General features: G+C 49.5%; 1 protein-coding gene across 2 annotated transcripts; it reads left to right on the plus strand.

Moving 5' to 3' along the window:
• Nucleotides 1–27,655, plus strand: LOC133119027 (prickle-like protein 1). 2 transcript variants are annotated; one of them, XM_061229406.1, is made up of 8 exons: nucleotides 1–140; nucleotides 20,701–20,868; nucleotides 22,147–22,260; nucleotides 23,108–23,245; nucleotides 23,765–23,968; nucleotides 24,291–24,477; nucleotides 24,756–25,613; nucleotides 25,931–27,655. In XM_061229406.1, the coding sequence occupies exons 2-8, from the start codon at nucleotides 20,713–20,715 to the stop codon at nucleotides 26,854–26,856; spliced, it is 2,583 nt and encodes an 860-aa protein (XP_061085390.1). In that variant the 5' UTR covers nucleotides 1–140; nucleotides 20,701–20,712; the 3' UTR covers nucleotides 26,857–27,655. The 2 variants fall into 2 exon arrangements, with proteins under 2 accessions (XP_061085390.1, XP_061085391.1); XM_061229407.1 differs by lacking the exon at nucleotides 1–140 and adding an exon at nucleotides 16,080–16,219.
• Nucleotides 27,656–27,788: the final 133 nt, after the last annotated feature.

Genomic DNA, 27,788 nt, shown 5'->3' on the forward strand with positions numbered 1-27,788 from the left:
TTGGATCACCGCGGCGCGCTGCAAACGACTGGTTTTACTCTGGGCAACTGAACGGACTCGTTATACCAAATGTGATTCTATCCCACAAATAAAGGAATATCTAACACAGGAAACGCTTATCACTCGGTTGATCAATTCACGTAAGTACGAGCTTTGAATATTATCTGCATTAAATGAGTTTCGTGGGGGTATTGTGGCGTACATTTGAATGTGACGCATTTCGGGGTTTCATTTTTGACTGTCGCTCAGTTGTTTCGTTGTAGTTTAAATGTATTGACTGTTGTAAAATATTTGAAGGCTACAGAAGGCACAATTCTGACAAGAAGCTGGTTGGGAAAGCTGTCATTACGCGTGGCCGAAGCTTTACTTTGAACCACCACCAAAACCAGTTGCGGCTGTTCTTCATAAACATTTGTTGAAATAAGTGCGCGCAAATTGCAGGTTTGTTATTTTATAAATGAATGACTTCACAAGACGTGTGCGCTCTTGAAGATACCAAGCCTTGTTCGCTTCGAACGGGTTGCGTTTCAGATTGTTCTGAGCTGTACTGCGCCCAGCCAGCAATTAAAGCTGCAATATTAACCGTACATTTATGTTCACTTTTAATTATCGATCGTTTAATGTCCTCTGTAAAGAGCCTCCCACTCCCTCGTCAAAGCGGAAAGGTGTTGACAGCATAATTAAGACGTCCAAACTTAACATGTCAATAGTCAACATTTGTTTCTAATCTAGCGCACCGCTTAAAGCACTCGTTTTGGCGTGATGTTTTAACGTAAACAATTTAAGCTCCAATAACAGACTCGGAAGAAGGAAAATAAAGCTCCCTTAATTAGTGTCACGGTAGAGAGCGCGAGGCAATGAGGTGTAAGATTTCGGGTGTGCGGTGCGCCGCGGGGATCCAGATGCAGGCTGTGGACTCAGCTGTTGCTTGTCACTTTTGGTGACAACTGGTCGCTGCGCTCGATCCGTCCGTCCGCTATCGCCAAATCCCCGTGCGTTGAGGAGTCTCCTTTTCCAAACGCCACGGGGAAAGGTGGCGATGGATAATCTTTGTACAGCCCTGGCGTTATTGCTTCCGTTTCTTTTCTGAACAGCTGGGCATATAGGCAGGGCTGTACTTAAACGGAAGAGGCTTACATTGGATTTCAGACTGCACAATGCAATCCTTCACCTCTCAAAAGCACTGAAAACTTCGCAGAGAGGCAGTTTTGTCGAGGGGTGGGGGTGGGTGGCTGTTAGTTAGGCACGCATGCTGTCCGGTCATGGGGTAGGGGGGCGGGTTTGGGCTGGCCGAAAAATCTGTCACCGTGACCGCAGCCGGGGGTGGGGATGAAGGAGAGAGAGCCCACCAGTCGAGCGGGGAGGGAGGGGACAGACTCCGTGACCTCCACATCTCCCAAGCGGCACAGCCAACCCAAAAGATCACAAGTAAAGATTTAGTCTCCTTGGCGATTTATTTGGAAAGCTGAATAAAGGAAAACGGGTTCAAGGTAGCAGTCCCTGGAAATATTTTCCATATTCTTTATTTGGCTCATCACCAGCGGGTCGTTGAGCAGCGGTGTCGGGGAAAATATGGATTTCTCATTTGCAAGGGGGGACATAGGACAGAGCTTTCGAGAATATCGAGACGCTGGTGTCATCTAGTGGCTGGATTACTGGAGCAACCCCCCGCAAAATTAGTTCAGCCATGTGATACAAAAATACGGGCAAAACTGCAATTTTCCAACACACACATTTGTTCTGCAGCAGCCGCAATTTAGAATAAAAATAATAAGTATTGTCTACTCACAACAATTTTTTTTTGCGCTAGCTTCACTTCGCCTGTAAAAAATCTAGCACGTGCCAGGTTGCCCGAGTCGACACAATGAATGTTAGCGGAAAGCCTCCACATTGGGTTGGCTAATACACACTTCATTACTACATTTACATTTACATTATTGCCATTTGGCAGACGCTCTTATCCAGAGCGACGTACAGTTGATTAGACTAAGCAGGAGACAATCCTCCCCTGGAGCAATGCAGGGTTAAGGGCCTTGCTCAAGGGCCCAACGGCTGTGCGGATCTTATTGTGGCTACACTGGGATTCGAACCCCTGACCTTGCCTGTCCCAGTCATTTACCTTAACCACTACGCTACAGGCTGCCCCATTTTTCCTTAACCCAGACAATTATACTCGTATTGCAAACAACATTAGACAGGCGGTTCTTTTTCTGCTTCAATTTGTATCCAGACTGATATTCTGTCTCTGCGCCCTTCTAAGACTCCAAGAAACATTTTTGGGAAAACCTTTACATTGGGACGCCATTCGGGTTTTCGGATAAACGCCACATCCGATAAGGCCCTAAAAAAAGTTCCTCTTTCAAAGTACGTCGAGCAGTCCAGCACCCTCAGGGCAGTGGGATCGCAGCAAACCTACATCATTCATTTTAGTAACAAAAAACATGAGATTTAATCAGAGCACACAGACGCCAAATGTGTATTTTCAGAAACGTTTTGGCAGTTCGTGTTTTGGAACGCAGAGTTCCCACAAATCGCCACATCATCACCGGCTTGTCGGCTACGAGATCAGCGATCTGCGGAATAAAATGTTTGGGTTGGAAGGGCCAGGTGAGCGGCTTCAGATCGCATAAATTAATCCAGTATGAAGCCGGAGCGGAGGCATAAGCGGCCGTGTGTGTTGAGTCTTCACCTATAACAGACTCAGTCAGTTGGGGATGGCAGGGCAGCGCAGCGCTGGTGCGTAAATTCGTGTCTGTTGATTTAGTGCCTCCGAGCAGCGGGCTCGTACAATGCGGCGTGTGTGCTCGCTGGAGTTAATCATATAAAAGTCTGGCTAAATCACGGCTCAGTCCAAACATTCTGTCAGCCTTTTATCCCGAAGCTCAGCGTTCTGCCAAGCGGAGAAAGAGCAGGAGACAGACGGCATGTTATGGGGGTTCAGGAATAACACCGTCCTTTATACCCCAGAAGTGAATCAGCGGGGGTGGACAAGGCAGCTACGAGACGTCAGTTGCCCATAAATTCTAGGGGGGGGTCTAACTGACACGTGAGTCGTTTTCGGGTGACTTAAATCTGCAAGTATTGGTCAGAAAATACATGCGAAGTTCCACATTGCATGTTCTCAGAGGAGGAAATTATGGTGAACATTTTTAAGTGTCTGTTCGAGAAGAACGCACACTTTCCTTCGCAGAAGGCAGCAGATGAGTTGCTAATTGTGGGGAGTGGGTAGACCTGGCAAATATGTTGTAGGCCAACGCCATTTGTGTAACTGTGAACGGATCGATTAGCCCTCCCAGATAACGGAAGTTGCTCTCATTACTGTTTTCGAGGTATTTTACTTCTTTCTTTGAACCGTGATGGACAACATCCTGCCTGCACGCGCGCTCAGTCCAGCTAAATAACGTTGCCATGGCAATGCTTCCAAGGTCTGGTTGTGGGTAGGCTATTTGGACCTTGCTTGAGTAGAGGTCCCTCGCTCATACATATAAACTTTGCGTCTCTGGCAGAAGTCTTAACCCGAAGGAGGCGCAGTAAAAGCGTTTAGCAGATGGACACAGAACACGTGCAGACAAGAGTTAAGCGGTTGTATGATCTTTTTTTTTCGTCCATTTATACGGTGAAAAGGGAAAACGGAAAATAGTTTTTGGGTGGAGAATCGAGGCCCCCTGCGAAAGGTAATCATTTATAGCTCTGCAGACCGCACAAATATGTGCACACCCCCCGTTTCCAGGCAGCGGTGTTGTTGTCTTTGTCGAGGGGGGGTTGCAGTCAAGTATAATTGATGATGAACAAAAGGTCGGCAGCGTTTCAAAACGTAGCGCAACGACCTCCGAAGTGTTGCGCTCTCCAAAGTCATTGCTTAACAGTGGAATATGAAGGAGCGCAGCTGAATTCTTTAATTCCCAAAGCAGCAGAAGCCGGCCTACGTATCCACGTGCAGCGCATTTCAGACAGTTTTATGTCAATTCCAGAACAACCTTCAATTGTTATCTTGAATAACACCCAGTAAAATGACAACAAGAATTCATGCAATTGAAATGAAAGGGAGAAACACACAGACGCACACACAGATGCACACACATGTAAAAAAGGGACATTTGGGATATGCTGAACCACATACAACATTCCTGTAGTGCTCGCTGTGATTTATACGATTAAACAGGAATTCACTGACGGCGTCCAAACCATTTCAGTTTCACACGCTCTCATGGGCGTTGAGGTAAAAAGGTGAACCAAATTAGAAAGGCATCTCTCAGTGTCATCGTGTCTCTTTCTACAGGGACAACACTGACCAGACACTCTCAGAAAGACATGGTTCCACACCTGTGGGTTCCATAAAGAACTAAAAAGGATTTCTCGAGGGAGACAAGCCAAGGAACTCTTTTTTTTTTCTAAGAGAGCAGAACCCCCCCACTTTCTTTTTCATTTGGAGCCTAGAGGCCAGTCATACGGTTTAAAAATTGACTTGAGGTCTAAAGACCACAGGAATCACTGTATGAGATGGATCTATACCTACTCTGGAGTTCTTAAAAATAATATTTAACCACCGAACGTCCCCAGCGGTGAAAGTTTATTTAGCAGTGGAAGATCTCACCCAGCATGCGTTTTACTGCAGACTGCTTGCTTGCTTTGGCTTGTCAAATATTTTAACTTCATCAACAGGGTTTATGGCTTTACTTCTCTGGTTCAAAATCGGTCAACTGGCTCTCTTGATACTGCAGGCATTAGTGCTATAATTCATCTCTTTTTTTTTTTCCCCCCAAGAAAACAAAAAATGTTACAACTTCCACATCTTTGCCCCCATTAGATCCTGCATGCATTCCCTGAGTTACTGGTGTTGATTACTACAGGGGTAGACAGGGGTAGTTTTCCTTTACTCGGCTGTTTAATGTATCGTAAGGTGACAGAGAATTTCCTGGGCTGAGCCCCCTAGCTCGGAGTTGATGTTTGTGTATTTTAGCATTATAGTTATTTAGCTGACGCTTTCACCTGAAGCGACTTGCAGTTGATTAAACTAAGCGGGGGCCAATTTCCCCCTCGAGCAAATGTAGGGTGAAGGGCCTTGCTCAAGGGCCCTACAGCTGCACGAATCCACCAACCTTTCCGGTCCCAGTCAAGCACCTGAGCCACAAGGCTACAGGCTGCCACAGTATATATACCATAGGCCTGGGATGGGGGTTTCTGGTCAGAGCTCCTCATACACCTGTCTGTTCACCTGCCCCAATTTACGTCGACCATCACCGTGTCCAACGATATTCACCCATCATTATGGCACACGTGTTAAAAAGACGTCGTGGGCACCAATTGCACTGCTCGTTGATCAGTACGGGGTCCTTGGGGCGGCACGGTGGGGTAGCGGTTGGCACTGTTGCCTCGCAAGAAGGAGGGTTCGAATCCCAGCCGGCCAGATCCTCTCCGCGAGGAGTTAGCATTTTAACTCCACGCGTTTGTGTAGGTTTACTCCAGTTTCCTCCCACACTCCCAGACATGCATGTCGGGTAAGGTAAACTCCTGCCGTTGCCCTTGACCAAGGCACTGGGCCCAGAGCTGGAGTCGGTCCCCCCTGGCGCCGCACTGTGGCTGCCCAACTGCTCGTAAGTAACAAGGATGGGTCAAATGCAGACGACAAATTATCCCACGGGGTTCAATAAAGTAATCTTAAAAATCTCTCGTACAGTCCTTCCAAGCGTTCCGCATGAGCGTTAATCACTACGACACATTTATGGCAGTCGGGGTAAGAGTTGGAACATCACCGCGGATCTAACCGATTTTGACAGTCTGTTGAATTTGGCCGCTGAATTCACTGTGAAAACACACTTTTGAGAACCGTGTCAACCACTTCTGTACATTGTTGTCCAAGTTGAGAGCACCATTAATAATTCAATTTCCAGACCGGCCATTTCTGCTTCCAGTTTGAATAATTAACATTTTTCCAAACGTCCGTGAACATACCGCAAATTAATCATCTGCATTAAGTTGCTCTGTTACAGGTTTAAAATGGAAGTACATTCACACACAAGATGTATTATCCACCGAACATGATCCACCCCCAACTGCTTCATGAAATTTTGCATTGTTGCATCATCTAGCGGCTTCTTGCAACAGGTCGCGAGGTCCTGTGAGGAAAAAGGTGTTAGCGGCGGTTCACACCTGCATCCCTGAGCGGATACCCAGTTTCACAGAGCGAAGCCCCAACCTCAGAACAGCGAGGAAGCATATCAGGCCAAATGGGGCCTTCGCGAAAATGCACTGAGCACTTTATTTGGAACATTTTCCCTTTATTACACCTACTTATTTATGCGATTATCTAATCAGCCAATGTGGCAGCAGCGCAATGGGGGTCAGTTACTCTGAACAAACAACGTATCATCAATCAAAGTGGATAGGCTACAGCAGTAGAAGTCTAATGAATACCTAATAATACCTAATAAAGTGCTTGGTGAGTGTATAACACCCGGAAACTATTCGAGTCACTCCAGGAGCTTATCACTTGAGATCCAGGACTGCAAACATGTAGTGGTGTACTTTCAGGATTATGTATATAAAATCCCGTATCTCTTTCTAAGATAGGTTCTCTTACATTCCTGATGGCTTCCAGCTCATATTCACTAAAAACGACCACTTACCAAAATCTTTTGTCTCAGATATACCGTGATATGAAATTAAGTGCAATTTAAGGGCCTTGTGACAGAACCATTTAGTCTTAACAAATGAGTGTAATTTAGTGGTCCCAATGGCCAGACAATTTCTCTGCATTTTTCGCAAAATGGTACTCAGTCCGAGCATCATTATCTCAAGCGAGCCAACCGCAAAACTCAAACTAGGGCCTGTTGGTGGGTTCACGGTGTGTTCTCCTTCGGATAAGGTCCTCCTGTAATTTCCCCGAGGTTGTTCAACATCTGGAATTAGACAGGGAGTTTCCTGTTCAATAATATGCAACTTGCTCTTTAGAAGTTGAGTGATTTCTGTCATTACAGGGTCATTTTAGTTCTTGATGAAGTCATTTGAAACACTGTAGGGCTTTTGGCTACAGTATTTCTCCTGTATTGGCTATATTTATCAACAACATTTGACAGGAGTTAAAACATGTGTTACAGATTCACTGATCAGCAAAAATACTTTGCATAAATCCTTGCAAGGATTTTACAACAGTAAAATTGGAATGTATTTTTCAATCAGAGTTAATGATGAATGTTGAGTTTGAAAAAATATTTTGACTTTATTAACCTGACCCAGCCTTTTGAAATGCATTCTATTAACTGTGTCGGGTACCAAGAGAGTGTTACATGTGCAAAATGTTTGCCAAGCACCACAAAGTGTCTTAAGCATTCATACAGAATGGCCTCTTCATTCCTGTCAGCTTGTAAAACGGGGTGAATCTGTCTCCCTGTGTGGGGAGAGGGATCTCCCATTGTACCGGGCACAGGAACAGTCTTTCAGTAAAGACTGGCTGCAGAATCACCTCCAGGTGGGTCAATATTGACCAGGCCCAACCGACAAGAGCCTCTCCTATTAATCTCCTGCCTTACGAGGGCCAACAAAGACGGGTCCGTCTGGCCAGCGTTTGTTTGGCATCCCGGCAGCGCCTCCTCTTTAGGACGGGGGAACAGTGTGATGCGGCGGATAGGAGGTTTAGTCGCCAACGGGAGGATTGGCATGCGACCCCTACCTGGCCGCTCCAAGCACCCCCAGCTGCCGGGGCTAGGGAGTCTATTTTGGGATGTGTTGGACGGGGAGATGTGCAGCAGTAGTGTCCTGCTCGAGTCCAGAGGTTCAGGGAGATGTGTCAAATTAGGACCCTGCTTGAGTCCAGAGGTTCAGGAAGATGTGTCAAATTAGGACCCTGCTTGAGTGCAGAGGTTCAGGGAGATGTGTGTTATTAGGGCCCTGCTCGAGTCCAGAGGTTCAGGGAGGTGTGTGCTATTAGGGGCCTGCTCAAATCCAGAGGTTCAGGGAGATGTGTGTTATTAGGGGCCCTGCTGGAGTGCAGAGGTTCAGGGAGATGTGTGTTATTAGGGGCCCTGCTGGAGTCCAGAGGTTCAGGGAGATGTGTGGGATCAGGGGCCCTGCTGGAGTCCAGAGGTTCAGGGAGACGTGTGGGATCAGGGGCCCTGCTCGAGTCGGGAGCTTCGGGGAGACGTGTGGCAGCTCGAGCCTGAGAAGCCTGTTCCGGAAGAATTAGCGGCGGGCCCAAGGGGCGCCTCTTCAGCCCAGGCCCGGGAGGTGCAATCTCCCCCCCAGCCTTACATCAGCGGCGGTCGACTGAAGAAGGCAATTACAGCCCCGCTGAGGCCGCATGTCTGAGCTGATGCAAGGGCCCCGCTTGTATTGCCCGCCCCTGGGATCACACACTCGACCCCCCCCCCCCCCCTCATTGGCTTCCTTCATTCCTGGTCCCAGTCAGGCACCTGAGCCACTCGGCTGGAGGCAGCCCCAGCCCTTCCAGAACGTTCTCTCTTCACAGGCACTGTGAACGGGCAGGCAACTCCAGTCACTCCCAGAACACGTGTACTGTTCCAGTTCAAGTCGATTTGCCCAAATGTGATGGACCTCCGCGGATCCAGTGCCGATTTTTTTCCCAAATCTTGAAAGCTGGGACCGATTCAGAACAAGGCTTGGGTGGCAGGGTGGCACAGCGGTTACCTGGGAGGAGGACATTTCCGGGTTTGAAACCGGGCCAGCCAGATCCGCTCTGTGTGGCGTGCGCACGTTCTCCCTGTGTTCCTCCCACCCTACAAACGCACAGAGGCTCCAGGGACACCCTCGCGAACGAAATGCCAATCTCAAGTGTGACTACCTTTGTTAATTAAGTTTAAATTTAAAAATTTAAAAATGGAAAAAAAGAACGGCGTCCGAGCAATTAAGGACTGAAATTCTTCACATGTGGAAGGGGTCCAAATTGACATTTTTCTGGTTTTGTGAATACCAGTATGTGTACCCGCTCTGATCCAATGTTGTTATTCTTGTCTACTGCACTTCCTTGCTTTGTACAGACGGTGTGGCATTTCGGCTACTTATCGTAATGGCTGGGCCGGCTCTCGGGTCTACAGATGTTCTCCATTAGTTGGGGAGTGTAAGCAAATGGCTCTAATTGAGCAGATGTTGGATGGCGGGGCCTTCCGCTGGTCTGAGTCCCGGGGGGTAGCCTCTGCACTGTGAATTCTGGGAAGTTTTGGGGCGGGTGGTCCTTCTCCGGAGTCCATCGGCAGCTCATCCGCGAGTTTGGAATAACACCAAGAAGTCCGCGGAGAGAGACGGGATTTCCTGTCCCTGATAAGTTCTGCGGCCATTTTCTCCTTTAGTTTCTGCTTTAGATAAGGCCTTGTGAGGGTATTTCAGTCACCCAGCGGAGAGCGAAATCTGAAGTACTTGACTGGATGAGGAAGTATTTATAAACTGCCCTGTGTTTACCGACTCAGCAGGTTCCCAACATTCTAAGATTCTAGAACCTTCTTCCAGAAACGATTCTTTGATGACTGTGACCTCACCATTTTATTTTCTCCTATTATTGGTACGACAACATAAAATAGGATTACAACAATTATGCTTTTAGAGAACAGACTTCTGTTACCTTTAGTCGTCAAACTGCAGCCTTTTCTTTTTCACTGAACAGTAAGGGATTTTTTTTAAGCCTTTATTTATACAGGGGGCACGCATGGCGCAGTGGGTAGCACTGCCGCCTCACAGCAAGGAGGTCCTGGGTTCGAATCCACGTCGGCCGGGGCCTCTCTGTGTGGAGTTTGCATGCGCTCCCCGTGTCTGCGTGGGTTTCCTCCAGGTACTCCAGTTTCCTCCCACAGTCCAAAGACATGCAGGTTAGGCTGATTGGAGAGTCTAAATTGCCCACAGGTATGAGTGTGGGAGTGAATGGTGTGTGTGTGCGCGCCCTGCGATGGACTGGCGACCTGTCCAGGGTGTATTCCTGCCTTTCGCCCAATGTATGCTGGGATAGGCTCCAGCCCCCCTGCGACCCTGTTCAGGATAAGCGGGTTAAGATAATGGATGGATGGATGGATGGATGGATGGATGGATGGATGGATTTATACAGGGTTGTTCGACTGAGCACACATGCTCATTTACAGCAATGCCCTGGTCATTTCCCTCCAGTAGCCTAACCTGCATGTCTCTGGACTGCGGGCGGAAACTGGAGTACCCGGTGAAAACCCACACAGGCACGGGGAGAACATGCAAACTCCTCACAGAAAGGCCCCAGTTGGGATTCGAACCCCGAACCTTCTGCTGCGAAGCGTAAGCGCTACCCACTGCACCACTGTGAACCACCGATACGGCTAGTGTAACCAGCATGGCTCCGGTCTGCTGAAGGAGAGGGAAATCCCCTGACACTGAAGTCTGCCCTGAGGCATGGCTGTCTGCTGATCTACGATCAGTCTGAGCATTTTAATAACACTGGGGTTCGACTCCAGTGGAACCACAGCCGCCAGGAAAGACTCGGTTTAGCAGTTGTGTGTAGCCATGGAGGCCGCATTCTTTCTCAGAAATAAAGTGACAGTGGAGGTACTTTACTGCTCTTCAGGGATTTCCCTGAAATGTTCCCTGAAAGTGCAGTAATGTTCTCTTTGGGTTTCAAGCAAAAATATTTTACAAGTCATATATGGCTGGCTAGGGGTGACATTTTATTTACCGATAGGGCACTGCCCCAGCAACAAGTATTTCTATACTCTTAGTACCTTCTGAGAGGCTGTTCTGTCTGATGAAGCTGTTCAGAAGTTCTACGACCGCTGGTCCACCACCGCTCAGCAGCAGAGGGAACTCCTAAATTTATCACATCCTGTATATTGGGCTTTAATCTAACAATCTCAAAGCCCTTTACAGTGAGGAAAACCTACGACCGCCGCCAACAATGTCTGGCACCCGCCCGGGTGTGGCGCGTCAGCCATTTTGAGCAAGAGCACTCGGCTCATGCCAGCTTTCCGTTGACTACTGTGGAGCAATCGAATCCAACCTCGTCCATCCAGTTCACACACATTCACGTGAAAACTGTCACATGATTGTGATTTAGAAAAAACATAAAAAAATGTATTAAAAAAAAAAAAGGTTCCAATTGCAGTGACATTTGCAGCGCGTAGTTACACACAGCCTTTCATTAAGCTATTCTAATATGCTTTTCATTTATTTCACCGGGAGGATGTGGTATTACTGGAATGAACAGAGCAAGGCAAAGGACAGTCTCTCAGAAAGCCAAAAGGTATGTGAGTAACACACGTCCCTCCTCCCTCCTCCCTCCCAAACATAGATGCATACAGTGACTGACACTCACTCTTTGTTAGTATATAGTGTCTTCAAATAAAAGCACTTCCTCTGTTTAACTGCCTGGGGAGGTAGGGCATTCACTTGCTATTGTTCCCCCAGCGACAGAATTTTACAACGGGGGTGTGTGTGTGTGTGTGTGTGTGTGTGTGTGTGTGTGGGGGGGGGGGGGGGGGTAGTCCTTCCATTCAGTGTTGATAGACCTGCCTTCGAATTTGTGAATTGGACAAATGCCCATGATGCATTATGACAATTTATTTACAGGTCTCGCACCACATGAAGGCAATTTTGTTTCTGAAGTCGGCCATTTTGGCTCAACTGCCGGATTAAATTCATTTAAACTTATTTCCCCGAGCCGAATGACTTGAAATGCAACCCGCCAAATCCAAAGCGGTCAATAAGCACGGACTTACTCCATTCGACGCCTGTAAGACCGCGAACATCAAAGTTTCAGAAGCCACAGCTTGGAGAGATCCTGTTTACCTGACGTAACTTCGCTCTGCTTTGAAATTTGCAGCACTTCGTGATTATTCACTGGCACAAAACCACAAATATTCTGATAAAAGCATGCAGTAATCGTACTCTGTATCACGTACACCGAAGTCCGCACACCCCACTGTTCGGTGAATCCCTGAGTGAGTGTGTTATGAACAAATTTTAGTTTTTAAATAGTGTGTTCAAGAATGCTTTGGTATTGTGCGGTTTAAAGGCTTCTTTCAACCTTCAGTGAGATATTATGAGACACATGACAAGTCTTAGGTGGCTAAATATGACTGGATAGTGTTATCCTGTCAGTTTGGGATTTAGCTATAATACTAGCGCTGGGATCATGGTGTATCAAAACCTGAAAAGTCCCAAAACCCACAGCTTTGCCCTAAGCTTTCGGTCTCGAACTCTCAACAAAAGCCGTGCGCTGCCATTTTTGACAGTTAGTTCATCATTCATCTTCAGTCAGGCAAAAATCAGCATTAGCACAGACATTTAGGCCTAAAGCAAACATAAAAGCACTTTCATGTGTCAGCCAGCGTGAACCTTGCAGAAACAAGAACAAAAAAAAAAAAGGTTATCTGCGGTTATAACCTTCTTTGCCTGAGACGGTCAAATACAAGTCAGTGTCAGTCAGGTCTGGAGTCTGCGAGATCAGCGGAATGGATTCTCTTTGAAGGTGGAGAGGCTGGTGATTACAGGGGAACTTAGCAGGCTTTTATTCGTGTTGATTTCTCATTCCTTTTCTTGTGGTTTTCGCGATTTGCCTGCTGGCAAGCAATCGGAGTCTCGGGAGGACTGCGACCACTTTCATGATGAGAGCTCGCTTTGATACCGGCGGTTTTTTGATTCTCAACGGCTTTGAAGGAGGTGGCAACCGCGACTCAAAGCTGCTTTGCACCGCCGCACTTGTGTAGCAAGCGTCACGTTACAGTCAATTTAGAACAGATCGCAAAAGCTTGTCATCTCCAGTTCACATTTTAGGGCGAATGAAAAACAGTCTGTGCTGCGCAAGGTAGGCACCAGTGCCCGGTGGCTCAAAACACCTGAAGCAAGACACCTAACCCCTACAATGCTCCTGACGAGCTGGTCGGCGCCTTGCATGGCAGCCAATCACTGTCGGTGTGTGAGTGTGTGCATGAATGGGTGAATGAGAAGCATCAATTGTACAGCGCTTTGGATAAAGGCGCACTATAAATGCCAACCATTTACCATTTACCTGAAGAGAAATTGCTCCTAAATTTTTCCCTTAAGTTTCACTTAAATTTAAGAGTGTTGCTGAATGAACCCTTCAGTGTCAGAGTTAAGGGGAAAAACTTAAGGTGTTTTATGGAACTGGGCACAGGAATTCAACCTCACCTGATCTGAATTGGGGGGGTTTGGTGTGCTGTGTGACCTGAGCATGAACCGGCGTAAAACTCGATTCACACCGCAACGAAATTGGCCCCTTATTGCACATCGCAAATGACCGATGTCATTGGAAGTCCTTTGGCAAACGCCGTTAACAGGCGGGTTTGTTTGGGCTGTGGAATTGGGTTTACGGTGGGGGGCGGGGAGTGTTGGTCCCGGCGGTCGTTAGAAGGGGGGGGGGGACGGGGGCGGTGTTGCCGGGCCGCGTGGGGTTTTTTTACGGTCGAGGAGGTGAGCGCCAGGTGTGAGGTGCCGTTTGGACCGTGACCGAGAGAATGGGCCGTAACATTCCAATCCGGGGTTCAGAGGTCAGGGACGTGTGTGCGTTTTCTCGAGCATTTTTTACAAGCCCATGTGAACCGAAACGACCCTTCAGGACGCCCGTCGAACAGCACTGCCGCTTCACAGCACGACTCCCATTACACTTAGCCTACCGCGTACAACAATGCGCTACTGGAGAGTGGCCATGCATCAACTTCAACGTTAACATCGCAATACGGCCATGAAGTTAACCCTTCAGCTGAAGCGGGAGGCTGAGTGACATGGTGACGTGTGTCGAATGAGACAAAACTTCCAAAAGTGCTAAACTGGTGATAAAATGAAATTGCTAAGAGCTTTGTACTTTAGCGGGAAGTAGTCAATGCGCTGCGCTTGATTAGACGGCAAACGTGTACCGACAAATGACGACCAAGTTGCCGTTTATAATTTCAAAGGGTGTGTAATCAACAGAAACCTTTACTGTCAGTTTACTCTGAAATGCCGTTGCTTTCCTGACGGTGGCCCCATCATGACGACATCCACGTTTGTTTCTCATTCATGAAAGCCATTAGCGAGACCCTCCGCCGATCAATGGGAGCAGTTGTCTCTCTGCGTTACGCTCCATCTACAGGCCATCACAAGTACAAACCGACGGGGCGTAAATCACTGAGCACGACTGTGTGTTGTCACGTGTATTCAACGTGTACTTTTCAAAGCCCACTCCTGCCTGTCCAGACTCTGATTCTCAGAATCCCTAAATCTCCAGAGTATCACAGGAAATCGAAACATCCATGCATAATGGATAGTCTTTCAAAGGAAATCAAGTGGGATCTGAATTCACACCTCCAGGGTGACAACGCAGCCCTCCAGGATGACAACACAGTCCGGACAGGAAGTGACAGGAAGTGAGTGACTGCTACACAGAACACAGGCGTGCGTGTGAACACACTCCATTAGCATGCGACTAGCTCACACATTTATAGTTTCCTTTCGTGTCGAATGGAGCAGGTTAAATACGTGCAAAATCATTGGAACGGATAAAAAATATACGTAAATAATAAGTGCATAAGTCATTTTAAATGAGCGGATTTTTGGCTGACACTTATAAGTTACAGAAGTGTTGGGGTGCACACGGACAACGATCTTTCACCACGTCGCACGGAGGTTGCCGTAGAAACACTCCGAGTTCACCGGTCTGATTGGCCGATGATAAATCACAAGATCAGGAATGTGTGTCGATACACTGAGGGCCCATTAAAAGCTTTGAAGTCTATTTTAAATTTGAAACTTAAATTGCATTTAGATGGATAGATCATTACATCCATACTGCGCTTCTCTAGACACTCAAAGCGCTTTACAGTGATCAGGGGGAAACTCGCCTCAACCACCATCAATGTGCATTTCATTTTACATGCCGCTAATTTTAACAAAATATCCAAGGCAGCATCTGAAGGCGCTGTCCATATATTAATGTTTCGGTGCTGTTTCGGGTCAGTGGATGTTTCTGTGCACACATGAATCATTTCAATGGTTTGCCTTATTACTGAGCACTGCTCTTTGAACGTGCTTACCGGTGTTATCGTAACAATTGCGGGTTTTTCCTCACAGGCGTTTAGCAGGTGCTGCTAAACGGAGCAGAGACCTGCAAACAAAAACAATGCCGGCACAACTGCGGAGAGGAGGGACTGCAATAATCCCTGGAGGGGGAAAAGTGTAGTCTTGGGAGAGAGTGAGCGTGAGAAGCACACTGACAAAATGTCAGCCAGCCCTAATGAACAGTAAACAAAGTTAGAAAAACAAGAATTAAATACAATAAATGAACAATGTTTTTAAGCTGCCCAATCGGGCTTATGTGGCATTTCAGTGACCTTTTCACCCCCATACACATCCGTTTAAATTGATATATGGTAGTTTTGATTACGTAATTATTATCACACCCTATTCTTGGGCCAAACCAAAGGTTTGGGCAGGCCAAGTTTGGTCCCTGGAGCATAGTTTAGGCACCGCTGCTAGGAATACAATATTCCTCTGAAGCCACTGTTGTAACCCCAAGCTAAAATACTTTATTTATAAGACCCAAGCTAAAATAACATTTGCTTTTCGGTTTCAAAGCTGGTGTTGGTATTTTTCCTAGGCAATTCTATGGTTTCTTTCTCAAAGGGAAAGATTTCTTGGAGCATTCCACTGTAGCCATAACCTAGAAGTGCATTGCAGTCAGACTTCCTGATCAGAAGCAGTTACCAAGGGTTAATCTGTATGTATATATTCATATACTTTTGCTTCTGCTTCTATCTCTATTCTACAACAGGCAAGTGACAAAAAAATTGGCTAGAAAAAGTATAGCTTTTACAATTCGTACCCTGACACAAATTCAACCTTAGTTTGAAACAATACCAGCACAGGCCCGTGAATGAACGGCTTTTGCCGTTTCTATGCAAATTGTCCTGACTTGGCTTTTCTCTTTCGACACTTCTCCTCCATGTCTTGTAACCTGTTTACTTCCTGCGACTACAACTCCACGCCTTGTGGAACCAGTTTATTTGGATAGAGGCTGCTCTTTGCATTGACATGTTAATGGGCTCTCTGGAGAGTGCGTGGAGAGCCAAACTGTTCTGCCGGGGAGGTTCAGAGGTGCTGTCATCATTGTTCGGTCAGGAAGCCAGAGATAGCAAGCTGCTCTCACACTTGCCCGAACTCTCCAAGGAGAAAGGCGCTGCAGGTCACGGAGGGCTCTGGGATTTAGTCAAGTAACTAGAGGAGCCTTTACCACACTTTAAAAAGGATTCCAGGATATGAGGTGAGGCGGACATTTCGTGATTTGCGTTGCCTACCTGCCGCTTGTTACTGAGAAGTGAAATGTCAAAACTGGAGTGAAAAACAACCTTGTTTTGATTTGTTTTTTAATGGATTCTGTGTTTTTTTTTGAGCGAGTATACGGGTACTTGTGTTGTTACTCCAGCAGATGAAAGATGAGTTCAGAGCTGTATACATTCTCTGGCTTGTCTCCATAGAGGAAGCCTTTTTAGTTCTTTTACGAAACCCTCTGTCATAGGTGTGAAGTGTGAAAGCTCCCAGGAGAAGAACCAGTTTGCCTGACAATGAATCCTTAAACGTGATGGGGTTCTCCTATGGGATCACAGGGTCCCGTTTGGAACCATTGTCACTGGGAGTGAAGTCGGTGAACCACGGTGAGATCGGGAATGGATGCAGATCTTTGCCAAAAACAGCATTTAATGGCAGTAGATGCCAGACTGCAGACTTGGAATTTTCAAAAGGAGTGCGAAACGTGTGGTTGTGTTGTGTGCTCTCATTGTGCTTGGGTGGAGGAGCCCTCTTGCACACAGGGGCCAGGTTTTGGGGGGCGGTCGGTCTGATATGGGATGGGGCAGCCCTGACTGGGACAGAGGTAGGCCCAGCGGAGCTACGCAGCCCAGGGACTACGGACTCCCTTTCTGGGAGTCTGGAATAGAAGGGGGTGTGTAACCGCACAGAGGGAAGGAAAGGGAGGGCTCTGTTTTGGTTCTTAAGTCAACAAGGTGTACAACCATTTGTGGGAAATCATTCTTGGAAGTTGTTCAGATTTCCCATGGGATCCGTTTGGACATTAATAACACAGATTTTACGTAATATTACAAACTGCAATTGGATGTCTGTCAATATTAGGGGTGCAGTTGAGGGTGGCAATGAAGAAATGAGAGAAACGGTGAGAGGTTTGGGCGTGAGCGCAGGTGTGTGTGAGCATGTGTGCGTGCAAAACAGTAAGCAAGTTCAGGGTGTGACAGCAGGTATGTCTCAGCCTATAAAGTCATGCCTGTTCAAATAATTTTTCCGGCAATTACTGGACGTTAAGTCAAATGTTTTCTGCGCTCATTTAAATCATGAAGATTATCACAATAGACGATGCACATAAAAGATTTTACGATGAAGATTCACTCAAAATTCCTATCAACATGCACAGACACATACATGCATATACTCACACACACACACACAGACACGCACACACACACAGACACACACACACACACACACACAGACACATACATGCATATACTCACACACGCACACACAGACACGCACACACACACAGACACACACACACACACACACACAGACACATACATGCATATACTCACACACACACACACACACAGACACACACACTACCCAGGCAGAGCAGAACACCGTTTCCGTCAGTTCCCCCAGGTTCAGGCCCACGTTGACGCTGGAATCTGTGGACACAGCTTGGACGTTGCAACTCTTGAAAGGCCTCCCTCAAACTCAAACTCAAACGTGCTTCCCCCCGCGCTCTCTTTTAAAAAGGTTTTTAACAAAGCCACCTTTTGTCCGGGCCAGCAGGTGACGAGCCGTAACCAGAGCGCCTGTGTGTGTTGGATCAGAAAGCAGTCGGGTCTGGCTCCAGTGTTTTGGAGCAGAGAAATTCAGGCTAGGCGTTGGGGGGGGGAAAAAAAGTCCTGGAGGTACTATTTACGTACGGATACAGATGTGAGTGACCTCAGCAGTACTGCAGTAAAGCCACTCATTACTGCCACGGAGAGTCTCACCATTCCAGGCAAAACATACACTTGAGAAAGAGAGCTTTGTTGGCGTGCACAATAGTCGTAGTATTGTGCTACGATAATAGGGTACTTATGCGTTTATGGCACTGGAGGACAGTGACCAAAACAAAAGTGGCCTGTAACAGGGAGACTGCTGTCAGTTGTGAGTTGTGCGGTTGTGTTGTGTGCCCGCGTTGTGCGGTTGTGTCGTGTGTTCGAGTTGTGCGGTTGTGTCGCGTGTTCGAGTTGTGTGGTTGTCCTGCATACTCAAGTTGTACATTTTGTGTAGCACACTCACCAGGTGCGGTTGTGTTGCGTGTTCTCATTGTGCGCTTGTGTTGTGTGCTCTCATTGTGCGGTTGTGTGTGCTATATACTTGCGCGTTTATGTGGTTATGGGAAATTGTCTTAATTGAGGAATAGGGGAATTTAGATTCCAGCAAGCATTGGCATTGCGCAGGCTTCGTCCAAAAGCCTCTGGACGTGAACAGAGGGGGGAATGGGGGGCTTTTTCAACACCTGGACATAAAGCAGGTAATCTCCCCTTTAGGGGCCGTGAAGTGGATGAATGCGAGAGATATGAGGGCTTGTTTTCTGGGCCAGCAGCCGAGCGCGATAGAAATTCCTTGATTCCTTGTCTATCGATTGCGAAAAGCCGGGGATTGGAAAGCAAATACAGAGGTTTAAAGGAGGAATTCCGCTTAATCCAACTCCGGAGACAATCCCGAATACGGAGTGTACGTAAGGGGCTTTGCTGAAATCCCCCTGCATGCCAGCCCTGTATTATTCCTGTGTTTATGTGCGACTGACCAGCTGCTTTGTGTGAGCTGGTGTTGGGTGTGTGTGTGTGTGTGTGTGTGTGTGTATGTGTGTGTGTGTGTGTGTGTGTGTGTGAGCCGTGTGTGAGGTGCGCTTGTCAGGTGTATGTGTGTGTGTGTGTGTGTGTGTGTGTGTGTGTGTGTGTGTGTGTGTGTGTGAGAGAGAGGTGTTTACAGAGGGGTTTGTGTGTGGTGGCTTCGGTGAGATCTGACAGGTCTCTGCTGTGTGTCTGTGGGAGGCCAGTCAGAGCTGACTGTGGGAAGGCTAATGCTAAGCAGACACTCAAAGGCATGCAGAACTATCTGACGGAGGATCACAGAACAACCGGCGGTCTGCGCATACAAATGACACTTAAACATTTGGACAAGGGTGTGTGTGTGTGTGAGAGACAGAGAGAGAGACAGAGAGAGAGAGAGAGATAATGCTCATGTGTGAATGGATGGGTATGTGATAGTGAGGTGAGGAGCAATATAATAGCCACTCATTGGAGTATTCTTGTGTGTGTGACATTGCCCCAGTGTGTGTTGGGGTCAGTGCATGTGTGCAGGTGGGTGAGTGTGTTTGGCCTGTGTGGGTGTCTCTGTGTGTGTGTGTGTGAGAGAGAGTGTGTGTGTCAGTGAGTGTGTGTTGGGGTGCAGGCGTGCATGTTGGTGAGTGTGAGTGTGTTTGGCCTGTGTGGGTGTCTGTGTGTGTGTGTGTGTGTGTGTGTGAGAGAGAGAGTGTGTGTGTCAGTGAGTGTGTGTTGGGGTGCAGGCGTGCATGTTGGTGAGTGTCAGTGTGTTTGGCCTGTGTGGGTGTCTGTGTGTGTGTGTGTGTGTGAGAGAGAGAGAGTGTGTGTGTCAGTGAGTGTGTGTTGGGGTGCAGGCGTGCATGTTGGTAAGTGTGAGTGTGTTTGGCATGTGTGTGAGTAGGTAAGTCGGGGCGGGGGGAGTTTGCATTGTGGTTACGGTGAGCAACGATCAACCGGATATTTCAGGGAAAAAGATTACTTTCAGGGTTTTTACCTTTTAGGACTACAGTTTGAGCATTGAATCCCTCAGTGAACACAGTAAAGAGCGCGTTTTCCTGACCAAAGGGGAAATCGTGTCAAAGTCACTCTCACCACCTCCAGTAATCCAAGTTAAACTTTGGTCAAAGGCTTAAGTCTGCCCGGGCTTAGGGCCATCAGTTAGAGGGAGAAATGACGGAACACCTTTCAGCTTTCCACGACTGTGCAGACAAGCCCATCCATCCATCACCACTTGCACAAAACCGAGCGCGATCGAATGACAGCACGAGCAATCCGGAATAAAGAACACGCATTGTCCTTTTAAACAGTAGGTTTTCAGGAATGTTCAAAATTCACAAGTCAGAATTCTAAAACTCCACTGCTTTCAATGGCCAGTTGTGGTTGTTACCTTCGGCGTCACAATGTTCAGTTCAGGACGTTCTACACAAGGCCCTTAACCCCATCTCACACCTTAGCACACCTCACACCTAATGAAGAGCATCCATGTTTTACCAATGTAATTTCAGCAAGCCGAGCCATGCACGTTGATTGAAATATGGTAGACAGGTTATTTTTAATCCTGTTGCAGAAACACAATGCGGTGTAGCACCTGAACTTACGATAAAGTAAAGTGGTCACGTTTGGTTGAACGATCAGCAACAATGTTCTCACAGTTCCTACAGTCTACTCTCGACAAGGACAGGAGGGCCTTCTTAACAGCGGTTCCCAGCACGACCTAAGAGTTCAGAACCTGTCCCTGTGCTCGATCAGCACTTCATTGTACGTCGCTCTGGATAAGAGCGTCTGCTAAATGGCGGTAATGCAAATGCAATGGACAAAAAGCGCTAGCTAAATAACGAATGTAGCCGTGATGTCCTGAGACTGACGTCCTCCCCCCTCCCTCCCGCCGCAGGACTCCGGCCAGATGAACGTGGAGAGCGTGGCCCGTTTCCACGGCGCCCGGCCGGCGGACGCGCCGCAGAAGGCCCCGGGCTTCCAGCGGAGCTCCACCTCGGACGACGACTCGGGGTGCGCCCTGGAGGAGTACGCCTGGGTGCCCCCCGGCCTGCGGCCCGACCAGGTGAGGCGACCGCAACCAAACGCCGGGCGGTCTGAGGTACCCCACTGGGACCCCGAGAGGCTGAAGGCTCAAACCCCGGTGTAGCCGCGATAAGATCCGTGCAGCTGTCGGGGCCCTTGAGCAAGGCCCTCATCCCCGCATTGCTGCATGCGGGATTGCCCCTTGTTTAGTTGAATGAACTATAAGTTGCTTCGGGTGAAAGTGTCAGCCAGATAACTGTAACGTAATGATTGATCTCGCCTGGTGCACTTGAGCCAACCGACAGGACCAGAAGGCAGGGTATGCACTTTTTGAGAGCATTTCATAGGTTCCGATACACCAGAGAAGCTCGGTAAAGCTTAGAAAAATATTTTAATCCAAAACAATTACGTATTTGACCCAGGTCTGCAGCACACAGACAATAGGCTGAACACCATTAAGACTGGGGAGATATCCATCATGAAATATATTGAATTACGCATTATTAAATAAGCTCATACTTATGTGGACATAGCTGAGGCTTATTGCAGGATATCTGGCCCCCACTTTCACAGTAAAGAATCCCTGGCCTACCCTCGTGTCCCATGGAAAGTCCCAATTACCTACAGGATGTGTACCAATTTGCCGTTTTTTGAAAAACACTTTCACAAGAAGTCTGCAAATAATCACTGGCAGCTGGCAGACCTCACAGTTGAGCCATGCTCAGGCGTAGCTTCCCTGAAGCAGGTCTCATGTTTTTGGTGATTCACTTTTCATTCACGTCTCTCTAACATGGGTGGGTCCCATGTCAAAGTGTCAATCATGCAGTTAAACAGCCATGAACCCATTCATGAGCACGGACCCGTCAATAATCCGGTTGAGCCCAGAATCATGGCGGAGCTCCAGCACATATTCTTTCAGTAAAACTTAACGGATAAGGATCTTGAGGGGAAGGGAGAGGATCACCCACTATGGACGGGGTCCCTATAGAAGGCAAAGGATCAGAAAACAACCGGCGATCTGCGCATACAAATGACACTTAAACACTTGGACAAAGGTGTGTGTGTGTGTGCACACACCCTTGTCCACTATGGACAGGGTCCCAAGGACGGGGGCTGTTACCCCGGGACCCCATGACTCAAGGGCCAAGAACCACCCTCCCTTTTAGTGAAGCTCAGGTGTGAAGTCAGTCTGGCCAAAATTACCTGGGAGAAAAGAAAAAGAGGGCTGGGTTGGGATTCGAGGGCCTGGTTTTATGATCCCTGCCCGAGTGGCTCCAGCGGTTTCCCCCTCTAACCCCTCTCCTTCCACCACCTCCAGGTGCAGCTGTACTTCTCCTGCCTGCCCGAGGACAAGGTGCCCTACGTGGGCAGCCCCGGGGAGAAGCTCCGCATCAAGCAGCTCCTGTACCAGCTGCCCCCCCACGACAACGAGGTGAGGGCGGCGCTCCATACGCCTCGCGAAAACGCAGGGAAGACCCTTGCGACAGGGCTGCTATAAAGGGGGGGGGAGCTGACGGACAGGGGCTCTCAGATATATTAGAACGTCTCACTTTCTGGGGTAGCCATCTGACTTTCTGGGGTAGCGGGGTCCAATGCGAAAGGTTTTCACGAAACCCAGTGGGCACGCTTCTTGCCACCCATCCCCTCACACTGGGAATTAATTTTTAATTGCTGTCACCTGGAAATCAATCAGATCAATCCCACTCCTATATCTTCCCTTCTAAGCCTACCCTTTTTTTACCATGTTGATCCTTTCCAGATGTTCTTTTGTAATACCTTTCTGTAAAGGGCTTATAGTACATAGATGGGCGTTGGCCCAAAAATACACAATCATTTCATGATTGGGTGTATTAAGCCCTACCCAGGGTATGCAGAGCATACTAGCAGAGCAATACAGTGGAGGCTGTTTGTTCAGATCACAAGTAGCTTTCAACCCTAAACATCATCATCATCTTGAAATTTTGTGGCATGTTTCCTGACGCCCTTCCAAATTGGGATTTGTGTAAGACTGACTGAACGGTCTTCTCCCTCTCTCCCTCTCCTCTCTCTCTCACTGTCCTTCTCTCTCTCACTCTCCTCTCCCTCCCTCCCTCCCTCTCCCTCTCCCTCTCCTTCCCACTCTCTCTCTCCCTCTCCCTCCCTCCTCTCTCTCTCTCTCTCTCTCCCTCCCCCCTCCCTCTCTCCCTCCCCCCCCTCCCTCTCTCCCTCCCCCCTCCCTCTCTCCCTCCCCCCCCTCCCTCTCTCCCTCCCCCCCCTCCCTCTCTCTCTCCCTCTCTCAGGTCCGGTACTGCCAGTCCCTCTCAGAGGAGGAAAGGAAGGAGCTGCAGATATTCAGCATGCAGAGGAAGAAGGAGGCGCTGGGGAGGGGCAGCATCAAACTGCTCCCCCGGACCTTGCTGCAGGCCGTCTGCGAGCACGTAGGTTTCCCCCCTGTCCTGTCCGCCAAAAAAACACATCACACAGGCATCAGTGTCTCCCGTAATCAAGTAGAGGCCGTAATCAAATAGACTGCATGCAGAATCTGTGGAAATTGAGGGCTTCCTACTAAACCGGGCATGGAAGTCATTTCACCAATAAAACGATCTTAAAGGGAGCTTGTGGCCGGTTTGATCCGGTCCACTGTTAACGGCGCCCACGCTGTGCTTGTAGGGCGGGTCCCTTGGTTCTTACTGCAGGTCACGTCACCGCCCGGGGAAGGCCATTAGACGCTGTGAAAACGGGCCTTTGTTCACTGAAACTCTGCCCAAGGCCACATTTTTCCCCAAATTCCTTGTGATCTTAACATCTGAGGACAGCTTGAGCCTGAGCCAGAACCTGGCTCTTTAGCCCTCGAATACGGCTGTATTCTTTCCACTCATCGTTTAGACGCATCAAAATGGTGAATGTCTCCAGTATGACAAGGGGGCAGGTTGAAACGGTGGCCATTTTGTCTCCAGTGCGAGGACGGCATCGGCGGGGGCGAGATGGCCGTGCTGGCCTCCAGGGCGGGGCCGAGGATGTGCTGGCACCCGGCGTGTTTCACCTGCTCCGTGTGCGGCGAGCTCCTGGTGGACCTCATCTACTTCTACCAGGACGGCAAGGTCCACTGCGGCCGGCACCACGCCGAGATGCTGAAGCCCCGCTGCTCGGCCTGCGACGAGGTGAGCACTGACGACACGGCAGGGGGGACTGGGGGCCAGACTGAGGGCCCAACTGAGGGCCAGACCCAGACTGAGGGCCCAACTGAGGGCCAGACCCTGACTGAGGGCCAGACCCAGACCGAGGGCCAGACCCAGACCGAGGGCCAGACACAGACTGAGGGCCCAACTGAGGGCCAGACCCTGACTGAGGACCAGACCCAGACCGAGAGCCAGACCCAGACTGAGGGCCCAACTGAGGGCCAGGGCCAGACAGAGGGCCAGACCGAGGGTCAGGGAGCGGACCAGATTGCGGCCCGCTAACTTCTCATTTGCTTCACCTCAGATCATCTTCTCGGACGAGTGCACGGAGGCGGAGGGCCGGCACTGGCACATGAAGCACTTCTGCTGCTTCGAGTGCGAGACGGTGCTGGGGGGCCAGCGCTACATCATGAAGGACGGGCGGCCGTTCTGCTGCGGCTGCTTCGAGTCGCTGTACGCCGAGTACTGCGAGGCCTGCGGGGGGCACATCGGTGAGCCAATCACTGCATCCCATTTACTGCCAAAGAGCCAATCCACAACTCAGCCCCAGTTACTGCCAACCAACTAATCCACATCTCCTCCCATTTACTGTCAACCAACCAATCCACACCTCATCCCAGTTACTGCTAACCAACCAAACTATATCTCATCCCAGTTACCACCAACCAGCTAATCCACAACTCAGTTTCCTGGCCCATTTACAGGACATTTATTTTGAAAGTGGGTTTAAGTGAGACGCTAACCTTGCTGTTTTTCGCCTCCTGTTCAGGTGTAGACCACGCCCAGATGACATACGACGGGCTCCACTGGCATGCCACCGAGTCGTGCTTCAGCTGTGCCCAGTGCCAGACCTCCCTGCTGGGCTGCCCCTTCCTGCCCAAAGAGGGTCAGATCTACTGCTCCAAGGCCTGCAGCCAGGGCGAGGACGTCCACGCCTCCGACTCGTCCGACTCGGCCTTCCAGTCCGCGCGCTCCCGCGAATCCCGCCGCAGCGTCCGCATGGGCAAGAGCAGCCGCTCCGACCAGTGCCGCCAGTCTCTGCTCTTCTCGCCGCCCGCGAACTACGACTTCCGCGACTCCCCCTCCGGCGGGGGCGGTTGCGGGGACATCCTGTCTCACAAGCTGGCGCACCTCAGCTTCGCCGACGACCGCTTCTGGAAGGCCCGGGAAGAGCAGGGGGAGGTGCCGGAGGACCACGAGGAGTGGGCGGAGCACGACGACTACATGATTCAGCTGCTCCTGAAGTTCGGGGACCGCGGCGCCTTCCGGCAGCCGGAGGAGGTCGGCCCCGGCGAACCGTGGGCCTCGGACGCCGACCTCAAAGCCAGATTGGAGGCGAGTGCGGCGGGGAACCGTGGCCAGATCCTGGCCGGCAAGAGGTACCAGACGGACGCGTACTGGGCCCAATCGCAGGACGGGCTGGGGGACTCCGCCTACGGCAGCCACCCGGGCCCCGCCAGCAGCAGGAAGATCCAGGAGCTGGACCTGGAGCACAGAGAGGCCAGGTTCGGGCGTGGGCAGATGCAGTGGTATGAGGACTCGCTCGAGTGCATCACCGACGAACTGAAGCAACCGGATCCGGGAACCGGAGACTCCATGGACTCGTTGGCGCTCTCGAACATAACAGGTAATGACCTCCTGAGCCACCGCACACAGCATTTACACCAGTTTTACTCTCCACCAGGGATCATCGACTCAGTCAACTCTGGCCCTCAAAACCAAATCCAGCCCTGCATTCATTTTCTCCCAGGCAATTAGAACTAGTGATAGGCCAGACTAAACTTGCTGAACCCATCTCTGGATGTGAGTTGATGAACACAGGCAGTAGTTTCACAAAGCCTTCGCCATTGGCCATTAAATCAGAAGAATCTTTTATATCCTAGGATTGAATGCAGGCTACGACTGGAACGTATGCCGACTCACTCTTTTGTCTCTCTTTCGCAGGAGCCTCGGTGGATGACGACTGTAAGGAGAGGCCGTTGTTATACTCCCTACAAAGCTTCACGGAGCTGGACACGGGGGACTGCGAGAAGATGAGTAATATGGGGACCCTCAACTCGTCGATGCTGCACAGGAGCGTAAATTCTCTCAGGAGCCTGTCTTCAGAGCTGGACCGAGTGGAAGCGCAAGTGGTGGACGCGGAGGAGGAGGATGAGGAGGAGGAGGAGGAAGAGGCTTCCCTTCCTCAGGAGAAGCCTCGACACCACCACGTGCCCATCCTGAGGAGGAGCCAGTCCCAGACCAGGCCGCAGCAGGTGAAGTTCTCGGACGACCCGGCGGACCGTGTCCGCGGCGAGGGGCTGGCGGTGCGCCAGGCGCCCATGAGCGAGCGCACCCACCGCCGAGTCTGCCGCTTCGAGGAGACGGGCCCGCACCGGCCCGACCTCCGCCACCCGCACCACCACCCCCGGCCCCACCGGCCCCACCGCCGCCGCCGGAGTCGCAAGTCCTGCTCGGACAACGCCCTGAACCTGCCGCCCAAGGACCGCGCCGCCCAGGCGCGCCGCGACAAGCAGGTCCCCGCCGGGCGCCCGCAGGACCCGCGCGCCTTCCCGCCCGGCCGGGAGCTCCCGGGCCCGCGGACCCGCGCCTACGCCGCCCCGGACTACCTGCAGGGTCTGGTGCCGAACTGCATCCAGGGTCTGTACGGGGACGACGACTGGTGCTCCACCTGCTCCTCTTCCTCCGAGTCGGAGGAAGAGGGCTTCTTCCTGGGCGAGCCCATCCCCCAGCCCCAACCGCAGAGGCACCGTTACTACGCCGCCGATCTCCCGACCCCCGTGTGCTCCCTGCCTTCGCCTCCCTACGCCCCGCGGACTACATCCAAAAAGAAAAAGGGCCACCAGGGCAAGAACTGCATCATTTCGTAGGCAGCAGGAACCGGAGTGACCTTCAGTCACACTACGCTGCCCCGCTGAACTTTTATTCGATTTTTTTCAAAGTTGCCTCTGACTGAAGTCTACTTTCAAAACCACGTACATACACCTGCGGATATAAAAATCCTCTGCAACCCTCCGGCATCTTCTGTGAGATGGGTCACATTTTTGCGGCCTCGTGACCTATCACTGCTCACGTAATGCTTTTATACATTGCCGTTAACGGTCTCCTAGCAACATGCTACATATGCTGTAGAATGTGCATTACACAACAGCACTGCCATCCCCACAAGGGTAATAATAATAATAAAAAACTATTTAATAAACTAGCATTTAGAGACTAATGAAAATATTTAACATTGCAAATATTAATGTACATATTGTAAAATTCAGATTTTAAAACTGATATTTTTATATACCCGAGTTACCCATGATTCTTTTTTTTTTCTTCCCGATGGATGACTATTTGTCTGCAGCAGTGACATTCTGGAAAACTTCTGAAGCTTTTGTTAATCTGGTTTTTAAAATAAAACAATGCGGTGCACTACCTCCAACGGTGTCATGACCCATACTGACCCATCTCCAATTCATGTATATAATATTTGTATTAAATCAAACATGGTACGACTGTGTTGGTGACTCGAACACTCTCGGTATAACCCACCAGCTTGGTTCAGCTTTTATTTATGGGTCAAAATTATACTGAAAAACAGACCTGTAATCTGTACAAATGTAAAGAAATTCAAAACTGGAACATACGGTTTTATGAATAAAGGAGTATTGTGGCTTACAAGGTTTTATCTGAATGATTTTAATCTTGTAAATTAATAACTCGGATCAACACCTTGCATTCATTTTTGCTGTACAAGAGTGTGGCTTGCAGGCTGAAGATTTAGTCAATTTGGGCCAAATCCTACTCGCACTTC

This window comes from Conger conger, chromosome 19 (genome assembly GCF_963514075.1).
Source record: "Conger conger chromosome 19, fConCon1.1, whole genome shotgun sequence".
Classification (NCBI taxonomy): Eukaryota; Metazoa; Chordata; class Actinopteri; order Anguilliformes; family Congridae; genus Conger; species Conger conger.